Raw genomic sequence first — 21,333 nt, 5'->3', positions numbered from 1 at the left:
GCATGTGTGTGTCTGTGGGAGGATGGAGAGAGAGAGAGTGAGAGAGACAGCGAGAAAAAGAAAGAGAGAGAGACAGTATCCAGATGAGTCAGGGTCAGAGGTGAAGCGACAACACCAGGTTGTGTGGACCAGTGTGCAAGTACACACGCACATACACAAGCATGCACAGTCATGTCAAGTTGCATTTTATTTTGAGCTTTTCTAGCTGCATCAGCCACTCAAAGCTCTATTGCATGTACAGGCGTAATTTATGGGGGGGTCAGGGAGGACGTGTCCCCCTCAATATTTAGAAGAGGTGAATTTGTCCCCCCCAAAAAATATATCATGAATGATAATGTTAACTCCCTCGCCAAAAAAGGTAAAATAACAACACAGACAGTCAAACTACTTAAAATGTCATTCATACTTGTTTTCCAACGATTTCATACACCCCTATGCTTGGACCATACCATTTTAACCTTGCCACTGGGATTGCCGAACTTGTTGCTGTCTTGAAGTTGCTCCTGACGACCAGGAGACCGGAGCAAGAATGATCGTGTAAGCAAGTGTAAGTAACGTAGCTAGCCAGCTTGCTTGTCTAGCCCAGTACACCACCCTTTCTTACCTTTGGGGTTTCTGAGTTAGATTTTCTTACGTATTTCCGGATGAATTATAGCCTTATCTAGTTTATAACTTGTGTTTGGGGTTATCAGTTCAGACCCCCTCACGAACTAGCTAGCGCTTGTTAACAGTAGCCCCTAGACGTTTATGTTAGCTTAAATGAACTTGAACTGATAATTTCGAGCACATGAGATAACATAATAGGTACATCTACAAACCAATTTGTGCCAAGGGTATTGTATTAGTTCAAATGCATCTACTACTTTCATTCACAGAGTCAACATGAGCAAGAGGAAAGTAACAGAAGATATCTGATAGGCTAGCCTATCTGAAAGTTGGTTTTCTTTTACATATATGACATTTCCACAATACATTGATGTAGGAAAAGAGCAAATTGGTGCATACAAATTCACCAGAATGCAGGAAATTAAATGTGTGATGCTCAACAATTTCAAGGGGAGGACCCCCTGACTCCCCGCTAAATGTGTCCCCCCGAATGTTCAAGTGAAACTTACTCCACTGATTGCATGTACATGCAAGCACATACATGCACACACACACACACACACACACACACACACACACACACACACACACACACACACACACACACACACAACATATGTACAGATAACTAACACCAGAGGCAGATGGAGAGGAGTGAGAGAGAACTAAGGAGAAGGAGAAAGATAAAATAATAGTATAGAAGCACAAGGTTGAGGGATAGAGTAAGGAAAGATGAACAAGAGTAGAAAAAAGAAAAGCAGAAGACAAAAAGAGCAAAAAATTGTACAGGAATGAAAATGGAGGTTAAAAGTAGAGGAGAAGGAGTTTGGAAAAAAGAAGGAACAAGCTTAAGGAGGGGCGTGGAGGAGGCAGATATGGAAACTAAGACGAAGAAGAAAGACAGGAAGAAGAGGTGAGGTGTGGAGCAATGTGGTTCAGCTGAGATTGCAATGACAGACAGTGAATGATAAATAGCAAGGGCAAGACAACAAAAAGTACTTAGAAACAAGAGTAAGAGGGAATGAAGGTATGAAAAGGAAAAAAACAGAGACAAAGAGGAGAATGAAGATGAGGAGAGGGAAAGAGGACAAAGGGAGTAGAAGTTTGTTGAGTGACATGAAGAAATAAAATGTGCTTGAAGTGAAAAAAAAAGAAAAAAGAGAGAGCCATATTATGAAACAAATGGAGAACTAGATCACCAGAAAGTACAGACAGTTAAAGGCCATTAAGGAGAGAAATAGGCTGCAACCCCCCCCCCAAAAAAAAACAAAAAACAAACAAACAAAACAAAACACAAAAACCAAGAAACGATGCATATCATATTTCAGGAGTAAACATCCACTGCTCCCGCTACAGTTTTACGTGAACATAAAGCTGTCTTGACAGGCTAATAAATCTTCTGTGGCAGCCATTTAACTATTAACGACACCTAGTCGTGACAGCAAAGCAATACAGACACACACCTACAGGGCCACGCACTCCTCCTGCATACCGGATTCTCTCGAGTTTTAATAAAGCAGAGGTGTTTAAACAAAAAGCCGAGCATACAGAGCGGCTTGAAGTTCTCTGAGGAAAGTTATTTATGGAAACTGGAAAGTAAGTGAGAAACTGAAAAAAGAAAGAAAGAGGAGAGTAAGATGTATCGTTTCACCGACACCCACATCAGGGTTGGCGACTAGACCATAAAAGTCAATCCAGGGGCAGCGGAGCAATAATGCGGAGACCCAAACAAATACCCCCACGCACAAAAACACACAAATGGTTGAGTGCACTGCAGACTCATGCCTGTGTGTGTGGGTGCATGCATACACATGAGTCTACACTCCCATAATCGGCGGTACACACAGACTCATTCACTTATTTGTTTGTGTAATTACAACTGTGGGTGTGTGCGTATGCATGCATGCAGGCACGCATGCACACACACGCAAACACAATGAATAGGTGAATAAACACACTATCATAACAATAAACATGTGCACAAACATTTCCAAAACAAACTAGGCCCACACTGCCCTCCAGGACAATAAAAACAAACATCAGTGACCAATGAACCCTAAAACAACATAAGGCAGTACATAATGAATATAGACACACACAGACCACCACATTCTACACACACTCATCTTCCCAACCAGATAAAAAAAACAAAAATGCCCCCCCCATACTCTCCTATGTGCACTTTCATACCCAAACACCTACTGGCGCACACCAACGATCAGTTCAACACACACACACAGTGTGTGTGTGTGTGTGTGTGTGTGTGTGTGTGTGTGTGTATGTAATATAGACAAATATTCACCAACAATCAGTTCAACACACACACACATACACAAGCACACTCTCCTCACACAAAGACCTTTTCCATACACACTCTTGTACATCGACACCACACAACTACACAACCAAAGTGCCGAGTTAAGCAGCCAATCCACACCAACTCACTCATGCCCCCATAGTATAGACCCGTAACCCAATCATGGGTCATGTTTCTGACATGCTGGCATCAAATTACATGTCACGGTGATAAATGGATTTTACAGTTATGTGGCGCAGCTCTTGGCTGGGTGAGGCTTTGTCATACGTCTCTCTCACTTTAACTTTGTGTCTGTCTGGGCTATCGACGGCTGCCTATTCAGCAGCCCTGCCTTGTCATTATCCCTTATGGGGATGCTGCATTTCATCATCAATGCTTATTAGTGAACTTAGTGCTAAAATCAGCAGGCTTTTTTCACAGAGCTGTCAGAAAGAATTACCCCAGCCATTGATACTGGACTCTGTGTGTGTGTGTGTGTGTGTGTGTGTGTGTGTGTGTGTGTGTGTGTGTGTGTGTGTGTGTGTGTGTGTGTGTGTGTGTGTGTGTGTATGTGTGTGTGTGTGTAAGAGAAATGGGGCAAAAACAGAAATCACAGTAGCAGATGGCAGTCATGCAATCATGAGAACAAAAAAATAAAAAATAAACAGCCCAGCATGCATGCATGCGCGTGCACACACACACACACACACACACACACACACACACACACACACACACACACACACACACACACACACACACACTCACTGGGAGTAGAGCATCCGTGAGCGAACGATGAATTTGAAGATGTACTCAAGAGCCTTCAGGGTACGGAGGATGGGCTCACACTGTTCCCCACGACTTGACACATCCAGGTACCTCTTCAACACTGACATCAGCTTCCTGTGTGAGGGAGAGAGAGAATTTGAATTTTAAAACAGCTCCTTATTTAACAGGGAACAAACTGACAATGACACGTCTTATTAGCCTATGTCAAACAAAATCCCTCCTTTGGCATGAACACTTCTACAACAGGAGTTAATCTTCCAACACAGAACCCCATATTGATTCAAAGCTTGAGAGAGAAAGAGAGAGAGAGGCAAAGAATGAGGAAGAGAACAAGAAAGATAAAGAAAGTGAGGAGAAAGAAAGAAAAAGAGAGGGGAGAGAAAACAAGAAAGAAAGAAAGAAAGAAAGAAAGAAAGAAAGAAAGAAAGAAAGAAAGAAAGAAAGAAAGAAAGAAAGAAAGAAAGAAAGAAAGAAAGAAAGAAAGAAAGAAAAGAAAGGTTTCATTGCCATCAGCCAGAATACCACCTAATCAGCAGTCCCACTGTTGCCAATTTTCCTCAGCTTTTAAAAGTGAATCACAAATGGCATTTCTCACTTTCACAGAGCAAACCAAGAGAGACGGGAAGAGTGGTGGCGAGGTGTAGTTGGAGGAATGACAAATTAATAATTCACACTTAAACAGATGTTCCTTTCACACGCCTCAGGAACATTTTTATTTACCCTCTAATGCATGCCATTGCTTTTCCTTCTGCATTCTGTGCATGCCCCGGGCCTATCTCTATGGGCACATTTCAATGGGTATTCTTGAGCACCAAAGCATTTAAGAGGCACTGATGCTGCTGCAACCAGAGTTCAGTCCACGTTTATAATCAGACAACATTCATTTGCTCCCCTGCACTCCAACTCTGCATTATCTAAATGGCAGATAGTATTATAATGGTCGTATAAAACAGTGGGTCTAGTGGCGGCTAAGCTTTTTGGCTTTGTGGTCGTCCTGTTTCCATGAAATGGCCACTAGGGCTCACCCCCTAACTGGCTTAGAGCTACCCAATCCTCTTAAATGATAAAATTCCCTTTAAAAAAGCTCCGCTGGTTATAAAATGAACTCTAATCTGGCCTTACGGCCATCAGGGTGGCCCCCACATTATTACCAAAATTATTACCATTCAGCCTGCTCTGGTTTTGTTTTAATGCATGACTGAAAGGCCAGAACAGGAGGATTTAGGTTTTTATTTATTATTTTTTTATTTTAATTTTTTTTTTTAAGCGCAAGAGATAGGGGGTGGAAAATATAGTGAGAGGGAGCTGGAGAGTTTTACATAACAGCCTCTGGGTTGACAGGCGTTAAGCTGGGCTGACTCTCTTAAAGAGGTTGAACACCAACAGACTCTGGCAAGAGAGCTTGGGATGGAGAGAGGGAGGGATGGATGGATGGATGGATGGATGGATGGATGGATGGATGGATGGATGGATGGATGGATGGATGGAGGCGGCTAAACATGGATGGGGGTAATGGGAAGGAAAAGAAAGGTAGAGAGAAAAGCAGTCAAAGAAGGAGGAGAAGAAGAGAAGCAAACAGGGCATAGCAGGGAAAAGGAGGTGGGGGAGAGCAAGGAGGGAGAGAAAAAATCGGAGGAAACAGAATAGAGGTTAACAAAAGTTTTCTCTCGGGGCCATTAAATCTATCTGAGTGAAGCGAAGTGGACTGAATTAACAGAGAGAAAGAAATAAAGTGAGAGGGAATGGGTACGCGGGGATGAAGGGGAGGATGTGTGTGTCTGGCCGTTGCTCTGTGGAGGGGCAGAGTTAAAACTCTCTCTGGCCTGGCAAACAGAAAGCAGCAGACTTTAATCCTGCTCAGCCCCGCCTCGCTCGGCTTACACATGCGCTGACCTCCAGTGCTGGCAGTGGGACACACTGCACGGGTTTGACCCACTGTCAGACAACATGATTTGCTGGTCAGATACGCTTAGAAGACATTTGCTAACTACACATGTGAATTCCTGGGCATGGTAGTGGCGATGGCGATTTTGACTGAGGACACTTTTTATTATGTTTGGTCAAAATGTTTCTCTGAACCCACTCATCAGCCAACCAGGAAAGGTCTTTGCAAGTTGGCATCTACATTGGGTCCTTCTTGCTATCAATCAGTTGGTCACGCATTCACAAAGCTCTTAGGGCAGAAGTGAGGGGGCATATTTTGCATTTCAAAATATAGCTAGCTCTCTCTAACTTCTGCTGAGGATCACTTACTCCCACTTTGATACCACCCTTTGAGATTCAATGTTCACAAGGGCCAATCATGCTAAAGTTACACTTATGTTAATGTGAGGCTATTTGGATTAAAGCAATTGCTTAAGATATCTTGTAAAGTACCTCGCATTATATGCAATATTAAAGCATTGAAATTGGTGTCTCTTACATAGCACTTACAAAACCCCTGAGGTCAGACTCTGATGAGAGCGCTTTATATACTCTGCTCCCCCTTTGTGGAACTGAAACCGGTTAAAGGTTGAAAGAGCCTCGCTCTCTTGGTGAGTTTTAACAAATATTGAAGGATCCTGTGGCAGATTTAATGAGGGGCTGTCTATGCTTTGTTTAATCAAGATTTAGACAGCTTTGGCCCATGACCGTGCAGATTAGCTAATGGAAGACAGCTGTTTTGAATGCTAAACCCAAATATAGCCAACTACTTTCTTTTTGTTGTGCCTTCCAATGCATTTTAATTTTTCAACTAGTTGTATAATGTTAGTTTGCAGTTTTTCTAGTTGTCTCAATTCTGCTCCTCCAGACAATTCTCCTTTAGGGAAAAAGATATTTGAGATTATTGAGACATTATGTCTTAATGACATACAATTGTTGTATTATAAATCCCCAGGCTGTTGCAATATGTCTACCCTATTGTAAGCTGATGTGAATAGGAACTTGGCTGGGCATTGTAAATGTGTAGTTTTAAATTATGTGATATAGTCAGATCCATAGAAAGTGGACTAGAGGTGCTGTTTGATTGTTGGAGTCTAATGGAACACAGAACCCGTCTGTAAGGTGGAGCTGTACTATGGCAACATGATGCTGCTCTACCTGTCTTTCTGTTTGTTTTTTATGTTTTTGTGGCTTGAACATGTCGACTACCAAATCAAATATGATGGGCTTGAATTGGTACATATTTGACAGTCCATAAGTAACTTCCAACCAAGTTGGAATACTCCTCAAGTGACTTTTTATTACCAGAGACGTGAAGTCAAGCGACAGCATTAGCAACAGCTACCAACATCTGCAGCACAGGAAGCAGGGGGGGGAATTTTCCTCCATCATACTGATTGATCGCTGTTTACATTCCACCGCAAGCTGGGGCATCAGCTGCTGCCCAGAAGTTATCAAGCCACATTATAGATGTTGAAAAACGTCCACCCGAATTTGGTGGTGCTGATACTCAGTGACTTTAACAATGTGAACCTGAAAAAGACTCTACCATGGTTCAAACAGGAGATCCATGTCACCACCAGATAATGACCAAGGGCTAGATCAATGTTAATCAAGGCAATCAAGGCTTGGGCACCCATGAGACAGTCTGATCGTCACATGATTTTTCTAATCCCCACGTATGGTCAAAAATTGAAACACACAAAACCAAGTACTAGGGTGGTGAAACAATGGTCTCCCCAGGCTATGGAGAGGCTTAGTGACTTGTTTAGATATTACAGAGTGGTCTGTCTTTAAGGAGTCATGCAATGACTTAGATGATTACACCAACACTATTATGTCTTATGTCCTTTCTTTAGAAACTGTGTGCATTCCATCCCAGACAGTGACCGTGTTTAGTAATAACAAGCCATGGTTCAGCGGAGAGGTTGAAATGTTATGTAGGAAGAAAAACAATGCATTCAAGAAGGGCAATAGAGAACTCTACAAATCCACAAAATACAAATTTGAGCAGGCAGTGAGAGAGGGTAAGGCAATTGCAAATGCATGCTGGAGAACAAGCTCCAGGACAAGTACAGCAGAGGTGTGTGGCAAGGACTGTGGCAAGTTACCAACTATAAGGCCAAACACTCAGCCTCTAATGATGACCCCAAGCTCCCTAATGAACTTAATGAATTCTACTGTCGTTTTGATAAAACCTCAACCCACCAACAGTCCGCCTACAGTGGAAGCCCCCCTGAGTCCACCTTTTGTGATTGGAGAGCATGAGGTCAGGTGTCTGCTGCGCAATCAGAACAGCAGGGAAGCTGCAGGCCCTGATCTTGTGTCCTCAGCTGCTTTAAAATTGTGTGCTGCTGAACTTGCTTCTGTTCTGACTTGAATTTTTAATTGGTCTATCAACCAATGTAAAGTACCAGCATGCTTTAAATCTGCAGTAATAATTCTTGTGCCTAAGAAGCCCATTGTTAGCTGTTTAAATGACTACTGGCTCGTTGCCTTAACATCTGTTGCAATGAAAGTATTTGAACGCATACTATGTAAACATCTGTCAAAATCAGTTTGTGTACAGGGCCAATAGGTCAGTGGATGATGCTGTATCTCTCTGTCTCCACTCTATCTTGCAACATCTAGAGGCACCTGCCACCTATGCTCAGGTACTATTCATTTACAATAGCTCAGCTTTTAATACAATAATACCCACAATACTATATTGCAAACTTTTGCAGCTAGGTTTCCATCAGTTTCTATGTCTCTGGGTCTTGGACTTCTTATTTGGGTAGGGCTGAGGTTGTCAAATTAAACAATACATTTTCAAACTCATTGATCTCTACTCATTATACACCAATGACTGTATTTCACACTTTAATGCTTTTACTGATGATGTAATACTGGTGCGACTGCTTTCCTGTAATGGTGAGACAGCTGATAGAATGGAGGTCTCCTCTTTTGTCAGCTGGTGTAGCAATTACAATCCGGAACTGAATATCAACAAAACTAAAGAAATTGTGGTTGACTTCCATAAAAATCAGGGAGCGCTACTACCGCTGGCCATTAGCAACCAGGTGGTAGAGGGAGTGGATCATTTCAAATTCCTTGGGACAACAATCTCCTCCTCCCTGCAATGGGAAGACAACTTCACCAACATCCAGAAGAAAGCTCACCAAAGACTATTCTTTCTGAGGCACCTTAGGAAATTTGGTGTCATGGGTTGCGGAACTGTAAGTGGAACTGTGCTCCTTTTCCTCAATAACTGTATGGTGTGGCAATTCTACAACCCACGAGAAAAAAACTGTTGGACAGAATCGTTTGCACAGCTTCAAAAATAATTGGCTGGGAACTCCTCACCATGACTGAGTTATACCATAGTCACATTCAGCTGAAAGATTTAAAGAATTTAAAGGGCTCCTCACACCCAGCCACCCCCCTTATTCAATCACAGAAAGATGAATCAGTTCATTTGGACACAACGTTTATTGAGAGAGAAATGTTTCATCACTGATCATTGTTTTTTAAGTGATGTCTTAAGTCTGAACTGACTGCAGGTATCCCCACCCTTATAAACAATACATTTGGATAACGACCGAAAACAACGATCAGTTTCATATGCAAATTGCCGTGACCATTAACAGGAGTTTCAATGGCAATGTGTACTATTCACAGGTGATTTGGGAATGGTTGCAATCACAGCATTGTAAGATGGTGACAGATGTACTCTTAGCCCCCAGTTCAGGGATGGTCGTTCCCTCTTCACATAGATAGCCTCTTTGACTCCCTGTTCCCATTACTCCTTGATAGAGAGGAATGCTGATTTGAATGACCATGACCTGATTTGAACCGGGGGGGGGGGTAAGAGTACATCTGTTGTCACCATTTTACAATGCTGTGATGGCAACCTTTCCCAAGTCCTATGTGAATAGTACACATTGCCATTGAAACTCCTGTTAATGGTCACGGCCATTTGCATATAAAACTGATCATTGTTTTTGGTTGTTATCCAACTGTATTGTTTATAAGGGTGGGGAGCCTTTTTGGAATTAAATGTGACTAAAACCAAAGACATATGTATTGACTTTAAACGTAATCCCTCCAACCCAGTCAACACTAAGCTTAATGGTCAGGAGGTTGAAATTATTGAATCATACAAGTAGTTGGGCACTATAATTGATAACAAGATGAACTTTGATTGTAATACCAATTTGCTATGCAAAAAAAGCCAGCAGCGCCTTTTTTGTCTGAGGAAGCTGGCTAATTTTGATGTCGACAGGCCCCTGATGGCTTTGTTCTACAGATCTTTTGAGTTGGTTATTGCTTTTTCTTTTATCAGTTAGTGTCCCTCTCTCAATCTTAATCAGAAAAGTGCACTAACGAAGGTGATCAAGGTCTGCAGTAGTATCACAACAGAAAAGTCTGTCTGGTTTATATAACAAGCGCATGTTAAGGAAAGCAGAACCCATCCTGTCTGACAGCACCGACCTCCTGCACCGAGAGTTTCAGACCTTGCCTTCTGGTCCCCACTTCAAATACCCTGTCGTAAAAACCAATAGATACACACACTCCTTCATTCCTTCAGCCATTTCACTGCTAAACTCCAAAAGTAAGAGGTAATACCAGCTCCACCTTGATAAACACTGTTAACACTCTTTACTGTTGCATTACTTTTCATTGGCTTTGTTCTCCACACTACATGTAGTATTTACTTGTATTTATTTGCCTTATGTGTTCTGTGACGTGTTTGTGTGTTTAAATGTTGCCACTGCTACACAACAATTGCCCCTCTGGGAACAAATAAAACCTACTTGACTTGAAACGTTTCTCTCTCAATAAACGTTGTGTCCAGATGAACTGATTCATCTTTCTGTGATTTTCTCACCTAAATTATTGAGCATGCATAAAGACCCCTATTCAATCATCTCCTCAGTATCAAGACCAGAACATCTCGCTTCCACAACAGCACTTACCCTGCAGCAATCTGCATTCCAAATGCTTCACTGATTGTACAAGTGTAGATAGACTCCTAAGCACATGAACTTTAATTTGTCACTTTGTGGGCATGAGAAATATGGTTGCATTAACTGAATTAGAATTGTAACCGTATGTTTTTGTGGACACTCCTTGTACATATTGTGTGGTCATATGTTTACTGTTGTTATCATTGGGCACACCGAAACAAATTCCAAATCAACGGTAAAGTTGACATGGCAATAAATTATTGAATCTTGAACCCTGAACTATAAAAAGGAGCCTAGTCGATCACTTCATTCTTTCAAGTCTTTTTTTTTATCCCCCCCCCCTTTTCTCCCCAATTGTATCCAGCCAATTATCCCACTCTTCCGATCCATTCCGGTCACTGCTCCAACCCCCTCTGCCGATCCGGGGAGGGCTGCAGACTACCACATGCCTCCTCCGATACATGTGGAGTCGCCAGCCGCTTCTTCTCACCTGACAGTGAGGGGTTTCGCCAGGGGGGGCGTAGCACGTGGGAGGATCACGCTATTCCCCCCAGTCCCCCCCCCCAAACAGGTGCCCTGACAGACCAGAGGAGGCACTAGTGCAGCGACCAGGACACATACCCATATCCGGCTTCCCACCCGCAGACACCACCAATTGTGTCTGTAGGGACACCCGACCAAGCCAGAGGTAACACGAGGATTCGAACCAGCAATCCCCATGTTGGTAGGCAACCGAATAAACCACTACGCTACCCAGACGCCCCATTCTTTCCAGTCTTTAAGTCAGATAGGAGGAAATAGATTTGGGTAGGGAAGTAACCTACTTGTAGGCCAGTGTGGCGCTGAAGTGTTGCTTGATGTAGGCCTCCAACACCGTGTTAAAATGCTGGAACTTTCTGTCAGCAATAAGACCTATGATGTAGATCTGGCAGACAGATGAGGGACAGAGGGGTGGGGGCGGGCAGACAGACAGACACACATAGGAGGTTAGACATTAAAATAGAGGTAGACATCTACAAAGCAGATAAGGAGTAAGCTGGATTTTATAATAGACAGGTAGACGTGTTTACATGGAGGGAGATGAACAGATAGATGGACAGGCAGATAGAAAACTGTCAGCTGGGCCACATGCAGAGACAGACTGACAAGAAAACAGTTGATAGTGGGTGCATTTGTTGAAAGGCAAAGACACACACACGCTCACAGTCAGGCACACAAGCCTTTGGAGGATAAACGAACACACACACACACACACACACACACACACACACACACACACACACACACACACACAAACACACAAACACACACACACACACACACACACACACACACACACACACACACACACACACACACACACACACACACACACACACACTCACTCACTCACTCACTCACCAAGGCATCAAAGACCAGAATGTCATAGTCGTCAGTCTGAGAATGCTCCATCATGATGTTGAACAAGGCATCGAGAGTGTCCTGCAAAAACTACACACCCAGCAACAGAAAACAGAGGACCAGTGAGAGGATACACCAATGATACTACACATACATTTGTCCGCAGACGCACGCACGCTGGCACGCACGCACGCACGCACGCACGCACGCACGCACGCACGCAGGCACACACACACACACACACACACACACACACACACACAAGGCAATCAGATGGGTGGAGCAGGTTCAGTCCAGAAACTCTTGCCAACTGCTTACAAAGTTAATGATGGGCTATTTAACTGAAGGAAACCAGTTTGTGCTCCCCATTGATTTCTACATTGCTGTGCCAATTCCACCTGTTTGAATCTGCCTCTATGTACTGCATGAATATCTGTGCTCTGTGTTTTTGATATATTTGGTGCACTCTGGGTACAGTCAGTACATATAAGCAGATCCATTCGTTCCCAAAGCTAAAAGTCACATGGCAGTAACAATATGCTTTTTTCGCCCCAAGACGTGATTTGTCCTGACTGGACTGACCTTGACCACCTCTTCTCCATCAATGATTTTCAGTTTCTCCAGGTTCTCTCTAAGAAGTTCAGGTCTGGTTCTCCACTTGAGCAGACCCAGCAAGCCCACTGATAAGGACAGGCAAAAATGTCAGAGACAGACGTGTAGAGAATACCCATGGTTAATACCTTCTATGTGTCTGTCAGTCTATCTAGCTAGCTTTTGCTTTCATAAAATCTGTTTAGTTTTCACAGAATTCTGAGTTTCTGACTGGCCCCTGTATACCTAGAACATTTATGAATGAAATATTACTCCGTGTTGAAATATTTACACGGTTAAATCTCACCCAATCTATCAGGTTCGTTATATTTCGATATACTTGCAAATTAGCACAGACTAAAATAAAACCACTTGTTTAGAAAAGGAAGTCCATTAAAATTGAAAACAAAAAAATCCAGAATTTAACATTTACATGCAAATACAACAGCTAGGTCTTTCACTAAGTGATAAGCAAAAACAAAGTGATATAATCAGTGATTCATTATGGCCAAAGTCACCATGCCCTTGTTTCTTGACATCCTTATTCAAACATTTAAACCCACAGCCTCAGCCATTATTCTTTCCCGCTTTGACATGGGACAGATTGCCGTGGCTCTGTGGTGCTGCCTGGTTACAGTTCACTGCCGTCCTCGTCCAATAATATCTCCCTCAACCGGCCAAGCCGCACATCTGGTGGGTGGCCCCATACATCGGCTCAGCAGTCACACAGGTGTGTGTGTGTGTGTGTGTGTGTGTGTGTGTGTGTGTGTGTGCGCGCGCGTGTGTGTGTGTTTGTGTGTGTGTGTGTGTGTGTGCGTGTGTGTGTGTGTGTGTATTGCTCACAGGGACATCACTAGTAGGGGGAATAGAGGGAGTACTTACAGGGGTTTTCAGGCTGGATTCCTTCAAGGAGACAAGGTGCTATTTTATTAAGTTAAACATATCAGGTTGACAGAGGTCCAATGCCAAATCTTGCCAGGTGGCTAAAATTTCCAAGCATCACATTATGTGTGTGTGTGTGTGTGTGTGTGTGTGTGTGTGTGTGTGTGTGTGTGTGTTGTAGGTGTACAGGTGATTAATAGTGCAGGATAATATTCATTAAAGTGATGAGTTGGACTCCACAATAACAGCTGTTACCCTGCACCTGTGCCCAACAATCTTCACTGTCTGGTGTGTGTGTGCATGTGTGTGCGTGTGTGTGTGTGTGTGTGTGTGTGTGAGGGAGAGAAAGAGAATGCTAAAATCCGCCATTAATATAACCGATTATTTTCTCAGCTCCTACCCTCCTCCTGTCTGTGATCAATAACCCCTATTTGTAAATGCTTTGAGGAAAGATCTGCTAACTCAATTCTGTTGATTCAACATTAATAAATGCCGAACGTTTTTCCATCCAAATTAGACCTTCACCTAACCCTAACTTTAAATGTAACCATGTAAATAATGTAACCATGTAGCCATGTAAATTTGCTGAAAAGCAGCCATCTATTAGCTAGTCACCATTCACGGCCCACGAGTTTCTAGACTTTTTCTGCAACAAGGTTGATCAGATTCGAAACAAAATTAGTTCTTCAGCTACGGCTACTACTGCATATCCTGTCTTATCAAATTCATATCTATACAATGAGTCACTGATAGTCCCTGTTATTACAGCTTTTGAGACTATCTCTCTTGATACTTTGACTAAGCTTGTGTCAGCTTCTAAACCAACTACTTCTCTACTTGACTCTTTACCAGCAAAACTTTTTAAAGACCTCTGGCCTTTCCTGGGACCTACAGCGCTGGACATTGTTAATTTACCACTTACTACTGGCACTGTTCACAGCAGTTTTATGACAGCTGTGGTCAAACCACTACTTAAGAAAATGCACCACAATCCAGGGTCTCTTAACTATCAACCAGTGTTCCAACCAGTTCCATTCTTTTCTAAAGTCCTAGAGAAAGTTGTATCAACAACTTTGGACCCATATAGAAGAAAACTATCTATATGAACCTTTTCGATTGGCTTTCAGGGCCTGTCACTCCACTGAAACTGCCCTGAACAGAGTAGGGAATGATCTTCTACTTGCTATGGACTCTGATTCCACTTCTGTGTTTCTACTACTGGACCTCAGTGCAGCCTTTGACACTATTGATCACTGTATACTATTAGACAGAATAAACTGTTATTTTGGGTCTCCGGTTTAGCTCTCGCTTGGATTAAGTCCTACTTATCTGGAAGAACACAGTGCGTCTGTGATAATAATAATATCATATCGAAATTCTCTGACATTAAATATTGCATACCTCAGGGCTCAGAACTTGGCCCTCTAATTTTTTCTATTTATATATATCACCTCTTGGCCAAATTATACGCAGCCATGCAATACATTTCCATTGCTATGTGGATGATACTCAGCTGTGTGTGCTTATAAGGGCTGATGATAGTACTCAAATGACTAATTTAGAGGCTGGCTTGGCTGCTGTGAAATAATGGATGTCACTAAATTTCCTACTTTTAAATTCGGATAAAACTGAGATACTGGTTGTCGGCCCTGCTAGACATGGATACCAATGTGATCAAGTAACAGTATCGCTCGAAAACTCTGATTTCACAAAGTATGGCAGCCAACAATCTTGGTGTTACATTTGATCCCAGCCTTTCCTTTGATAATATTAAAGAAATCTCCAAGACTTCCTTTTTTCACTTATGTAACAACGTTAAAATTTGGTCTTTCCTGTCCATGACTGATGCAGAGACTCTAACACATGCATTTGTTTCATCTAGACTTGATTACTGTAATATACTGTTTTCAAGTCTACCACATGCTAATACTAAAATTCTTCAGATGGTTCAAAATGTTGCAGCTAGAATCTTAAAATTAGAAAACTTGACTATATTACACCAATTCTTGCCTCCCTTCATTGGCTTCTTATCCATGTTAGATCGAATTCAAGGTGCTTCTGCTGACTTATAAAATCCTAAATGGGCTTGCCCCAACATACCAGTCTGATCTCCTTAAAGTGAACAATCCATCTTGAGCTCAAAATACAGGGCTCCTGTCTGTACCCCAAGTTAAAAAGAATTCAGCTGGTGGCAGGGCCTTTTCACAAACATTGGTAAGCACTTTTTTGAACTTTTGGATAAGTGCTTTATCAACTGAGGAAGATATTCAATAAGAACACCATCAAAATTAGTTACAGCTGTCACGGGGGTTCCCAGTTTGAATCCCCGTGGTACCTCCAGCTTGGTTGGGCGTCCCAACAGACACAATTTGCTGTGTCTGCAGGTGGGAAGCCGGATGTGGGTATGTGTCCTGGTCGCTGCACTAGCACCTCCTCTGGCCAGTTGGGGTGCCTGTTCGGGGGGAGAGGCAACTGGGGGGATAGTGTGATCCTCCCATGCGCTACACCCCCCTGGTGAAACTCCTCACTGTCAGGTGAAAAGAAGTGGCTGACGACTGCACATGTATCGGAGGAGGCATGTGGTAGTCTGCAGCCCTCCCTGGATTGACACAGGGGGTGGAGCAGTGACCGGGATGGCTCGGAGGAGCGGGGTAATTGGCCAAGTGCAGTTGGGGAGAAAAAGGGGGAACATTAAAAAAAAACAAAAAAAACATTAGTTACAGCTGCATGCCTAACATTCAACAAATAATATCACCCACAACACAAGAATCATGAACAAATCAATGACACCTTTATCACAAATGGACACCCCCAGCTGCAACTGCCATGTGAATGACTCATGCCCCCTTGAAAGAAAATGCCTGACGAAAGGCGTTATCTACCAAGCTACGGTGACGAGAAATGACAACGGCAAAATAGAGACATATGTCGGTCTAACAGAGGGAACATTCAAAAAGAGGTTTAATGTACACACGTGTAGCTACACACGTGTAGCTTTAGAAACAACCGTTTAAAGAATGTAACATCTTTAAGCCATTAAGTTTGGTCATTGGCGGACAGAAACATTAACTATTCAACCACCTGGAAAATCCTCTCAAAGAACAAAGCATATTCAGCCACCAGTAGTAAAATGTGCAATCTATGTCTAACTGAAAAATATTTTATAATTTCCAAACCAGAAATGTCCACATTGAATAACAGGAATGAATTGGCCAGCAGTTGCAGACACAGATATAAATGCCTATATTGTAATTATAAATAAATCATGCCAATAGACAAATATCACCCCCCCCTCCCCAGTTGGACTGTTAGCGATCACGTGTTTTTGAATTTTTGAATGTCGCACTGCTCCCTTCCCCATTGGACGTTGTGTACATGATGTGTATGACGAAACAATAAATGGTATGTTCTTTCCCGTGTAACTTTATTGACAGCTGATGATTGCTTATGGCATGAAACAGGCTTGTACTTTCTCAACGAATTTACTTGAATCACTGGATTTTTTTGCTATTTATTTGTTGAGCACTTTTCCTATCATTGAGTATTTCTTTTAACAAAGTTTTATATATATGGCATTTTTTTTTCCAGAAACCGTCAATGGTGTTGATAAGAATGCTCAACTAATGAGGAGCGGAATATCAATATAGATATAGGACTTGTTTTTTTAATACATAGCAGTACAAGCTTGTTTCGTGCATCATGCACTCATCAGCTGCCAATGGGATTCAACAAAGAAAACACATAGTATATGTTTCTCCATGTCACGCCCCTTATTTTGGTGGACAGCAACCAATCAGAGGAGAAAACATTTGAACTACTACAACCATGGGGTAGGTAGTTACGATGCACAGCAACCAATGGTGGGGTAGAAAACATTACAACCAAAGGGGTATGGGGTTGGGGCTTGTTTTGAAAAAGCATTTAAATGACCAGGGCACTATTGAAAGAGCATACATTTAGAATTTTACAAGGTAACATCAAATGGGGTAATTTATATAAATCATACAGTGGAGTGGTAACCCAGCCACTGAGGATGCACAAGCCAGTGCATCCTTAGTGCCGGTCCCAAGCCCGGACAAATGGGGAGGGTTGCGTCAGGAAGGGCATCCGGCGTAAAATCTTTGCCAAATCAAATATGCGGATCATAAATAAGACTTACATACCGGATCGGTCGAGGCCCGGGTTACCAACGACCGCCACCGGTACTGTTAACCAGCAGGGTGTCGGTGGAAACTATGCTACTGTTGGGCGAAGGAGAAGGAGAGGGGGAAAGCATGTCCAGAGGCAGCTAGAGAGGAGGAAGGGTAGGCATGTGGAGGTGAGAGTTGGAACTTTGAATGTTGGCACTATGACTGGTAAAGGGAGAGAGCTGGCTGACATGATGGAAAGAAGAAAGGTAGGCATACTGTGTGTGCAAGAGACCAGGTGGAAGGGGAGTAAGGCCAGGAGTATCGGAGGTGGGTTCAAACTCTTCTACCATGGTGTGAATGGGAGGAGAAATGGGGTAGGGGTAATTCTGAAGGAAGAGTATGTCAAGAGCGTGCTGGAGGTGAAGAGAGTGTCAGACAGAGTGATGAGTATGAAGCTGGAAATTGAAGGTTTATTGCTGAATGTTATCAGCGCATATGCCCCGCAAGTTGGGTGTGAGATGGATGAAAAAGAAGAATTCTGGAATGAGTTGGACGACATGGTGGAGAGGGTACCCAAGGAGGAGAGAGTGGTGATTGGAGCGGACTTCAATGGACATGTTGGTGAAGGGAACAGAGGTGATGAGGAGGTGATGGGAAGGTATGGAGTCAAGAAGAGAAATGTGGAAGGACAGATGGTGGTCGATTTTGCGAAAAGGATGGAAATGGCTGTGGTGAATACATATTTCAAGAAGAGGGAGGAACACAGGGTGACGTACAAGAGTGGAAGAAAGTGCACACAGGTGGACTATATCTTATGTAGAAGGCGCCATCTAAAAGGGATTGGAGACTGCAAGGTGGTGACAGGGGAGAGCGTAGCTAGGCAGCATCGGATGGTGGTCTGTAGGATGACTTTGGAGACCAAGAAGAGGAAGCGAGTGAAGACACAGCCGAAGATCAAATGGTGGAAGTTGAAGAAGGAAGACTGTTGTGTGGAGTTCAGGCAGGAGTTAAGACAGGCACTGGGTGGTAGTGAAGAGTTGCCAGATGGCTGGAAAACCACTGCAGAAATAGTTAGGGAGACAGCTAGGAAGGTACTTGGTGTGTCATCAGGACAGAGGAAGGAAGAAAAGGAGACTTGGTGGAATGAGGAAGTACAGCAAATTATACAGAGGAAAAGGTTGGCAAAGAAGAAGTGGGATAGTCAGAGAGATGAAGAAAGTAGACAGGAGTACAAGGAGATGCAGCGTAAAGCAAAGAGAGAGGTGGCAAAGGCAAAGGAAAAGGCATATGGTGAGTTGTATGACAGATTAGACACTAAGGAAGGAGAAAAGGACTTGTACCGATTGGCTAGACAGAGGGACTGAGCTGCAAAGGATGTGCAGCAAGTTAGGGCGATCAAGGATAGAGATGGAAATGTGCTGACAAGTGAGGAGAGTGTGCTAAGAAGGTGGAAGGAATACTTTGAGGGGCTGGTGAATGAAGAAAATGAGAGAGAGAGAAGGTTGGATGATGTAGGGATAGTGAATCAGGAAGTTCAGCGGATTAGCAAGGAGGAAGTGAGGGCAGCTATGAAGAGGATGAAGAATGGAAAGGCAGTTGGTCCTGATGACATACCTGTGGAGGCATGGCGATGTTTAGGAGAGATGGCAGTGGAGTTTTTAACTAGATTGTTTAACACAATCCTGGAAAGTGAGAGGATGCTTGAGGAGTGGAGAAGAAGCATACTGGTACCGATTTTCAAGAACAAGGGCGATGTGCAGAACTGTAACAACTACAGAGGTATAAAGTTGATCAGCCACAGCATGAAGATTTGGGAAAGAGTAATAGAAGCTAGGTTAAGAGGAGAGGTGACGATCAGCGAGCAGCAGTATGGTTTCATGCCACGAAAGAGCACCACAGATGCGATGTTTGCTTTGAGAATGTTGATTGAGAAGTATAGAGAAGGCCAGAAAGAGTTGCATTGTGTCTTTGTAGATTTAGAGAAAGCTTATGACAGAGTGCCGAGAGAGGAGGTGTGGTATTGTATGAGGAAGTCAGGAGTTGCAGAGAAGTATGTAGGAGTGGTGCAGGATACGTATGAGGGAAGTGTGACAATGGTGAGGTGTGCGGTTGGAATGACAGATGGGTTCAAGGTGGAGGTGGGATTACATCAAGGATCGGCTCTTAGCCCTTTCTTGTTTGCAATGGTGATGGACAGGTTGACGGACAAGATCAGGCAGGAGTCTCCATGGACGATGATGTTCGCGGATGACATTGTGATCTGTAGCGAGAGTAGGGTGCAGGTTGAGGAGAGCCTGGAGAGGTGGAGGTATGCACTGGAGAGAAGAGGAATGAAAGTCAGTAGGAGCAAGACAGAATACCTATGCGTGAATGAGAGAGAGGACAGAGGAATGGTCAGGATGCAAGGAGTGGAGGTGACAAAGGCATTTGAGTTTAAATACTTGGGGTCAACTGTCCAAAGTAACGGGGAGTGCAGTAGAGAGCTGAAAAAGAGAGTGCAGGCAGGTTGGAGTGGGTGGAGAAGTGTGTCAGGAGTGATTTGCGACAGAAGGGTATCAGCAAGAGTTAAAGGGAAAGTTTACAAGATGGTTGTGAGACCAGCTATGTTATATGGTTTGGAGACAGTGGCACTGACGAAAAGACAGGAGGCGGAGCTGGAGGTGGCAGAGTTGAAGATGCTAAGATTTTCACTGGGAGTAACGAAGAAGGACAGGATTAGGAGCGAGTATATTAGAGGGACCGCTCAGGTTGGACGGTTTGGGGACAAAGCAAGAGAGGCAAGATTGAGATGGCTTGGACATGTGTGGAGGAGAGATGCCGAGTATATTGGGAGAAGGATGCTGAATATGGAGCTGCCAGGGAAGAGGAGAAGAGGAAGGCCAAAGAGGAGGTTTATGGATGTGGTGAGGGAAGACATGCAGGTGGCTGGTGTGACAGAGGAAGACGCAGAAGACAGGAAGAAATGGAAACGGATGATCCGCTGTGGCGACCCCTAACGGGAGCAGCCGAAAGTAGTAGTAGTAGATACAGTGGAGTGGTGTTGGGGCACAGTTGGAAGGGCAGGCAGTTAAAATATAAAAAAATACAACATCTAATAAATGTCACATGTGCATCATCAAATGGGGGAGGGGAATAATAAAGACGTTTTACTTGTAATTACAAAGGAGATATTTTTTTCGGTGTCTACAGCTGGTGGCCAATTCGTTTCTACTATTCAAGGTGGACATATCAGGTCTGCAAATAATAAAATACTTTTCTGCCAAGCACAGGTTACATCTTTTACCTCTAACTGAATATGCATTGCTCTTTGTAAGGATTTTCCACGATATAGAGTAACCGATGTTCTTGTCTACCAATGACCAAATGTGGCGGCTTAAGGCCGTTGCATTTTTCGCGTGCTCATTTCTGAAGTTACTCTTATGGGCATTAAACCTAATTTCAAAAGGGACTTCTGTTAATCAAACGTAAGTGTCCACATTGCAATTGTCTTCTCTTGTCACCAATGCCTGGTAGATGACTCCCTCTATCTGGCATTTTCCTTCTAGAGGACACGATGTCTTAACGCGGCATTTGCAGTTGGAGGTGCTCGGTTGCGGTGAGGGGGTATGTGCCTTGGCCATGATGCTTTTGTTATGGGATGAAAAACCTGCTGAACATTTGGCATGCAGCTGTAGCTCATTTTGACAGTGTTTCTGTTGAATATTTTTCTCAGTTGATGGTCTGGGGTAAAGCACTCATCCAAAAGCTTGAAAAATTGTTTTCCAAT

The 21,333-nt window shown here is 43.2% G+C and overlaps 1 protein-coding gene across 1 annotated transcript in view; it reads right to left on the bottom strand.

Annotated features, from left to right (window-relative positions):
- LOC130109803 (dedicator of cytokinesis protein 2) overlaps positions 1–21,333 on the bottom strand; it is a 67,483-nt gene that overhangs the window by 9,905 nt on the left and 36,245 nt on the right. Inside the window, exons 18-21 of the mRNA XM_056276781.1 lie at positions 12,547–12,644; positions 11,965–12,054; positions 11,388–11,488; positions 3,671–3,805 (exon numbers count right to left, since the gene is read on the bottom strand). Of these exons, the coding sequence (XP_056132756.1) occupies positions 3,671–3,805; positions 11,388–11,488; positions 11,965–12,054; positions 12,547–12,644 (424 nt within the window). The remainder of the gene's footprint in view (positions 1–3,670; positions 3,806–11,387; positions 11,489–11,964; positions 12,055–12,546; positions 12,645–21,333) is intronic.

This window comes from Lampris incognitus, chromosome 1, assembly GCF_029633865.1.
Source record: "Lampris incognitus isolate fLamInc1 chromosome 1, fLamInc1.hap2, whole genome shotgun sequence".
Lineage (NCBI taxonomy): Eukaryota > Metazoa > Chordata > Actinopteri > Lampriformes > Lampridae > Lampris > Lampris incognitus.
This window is presented reverse-complemented; position numbering and strand designations above follow the sequence as displayed.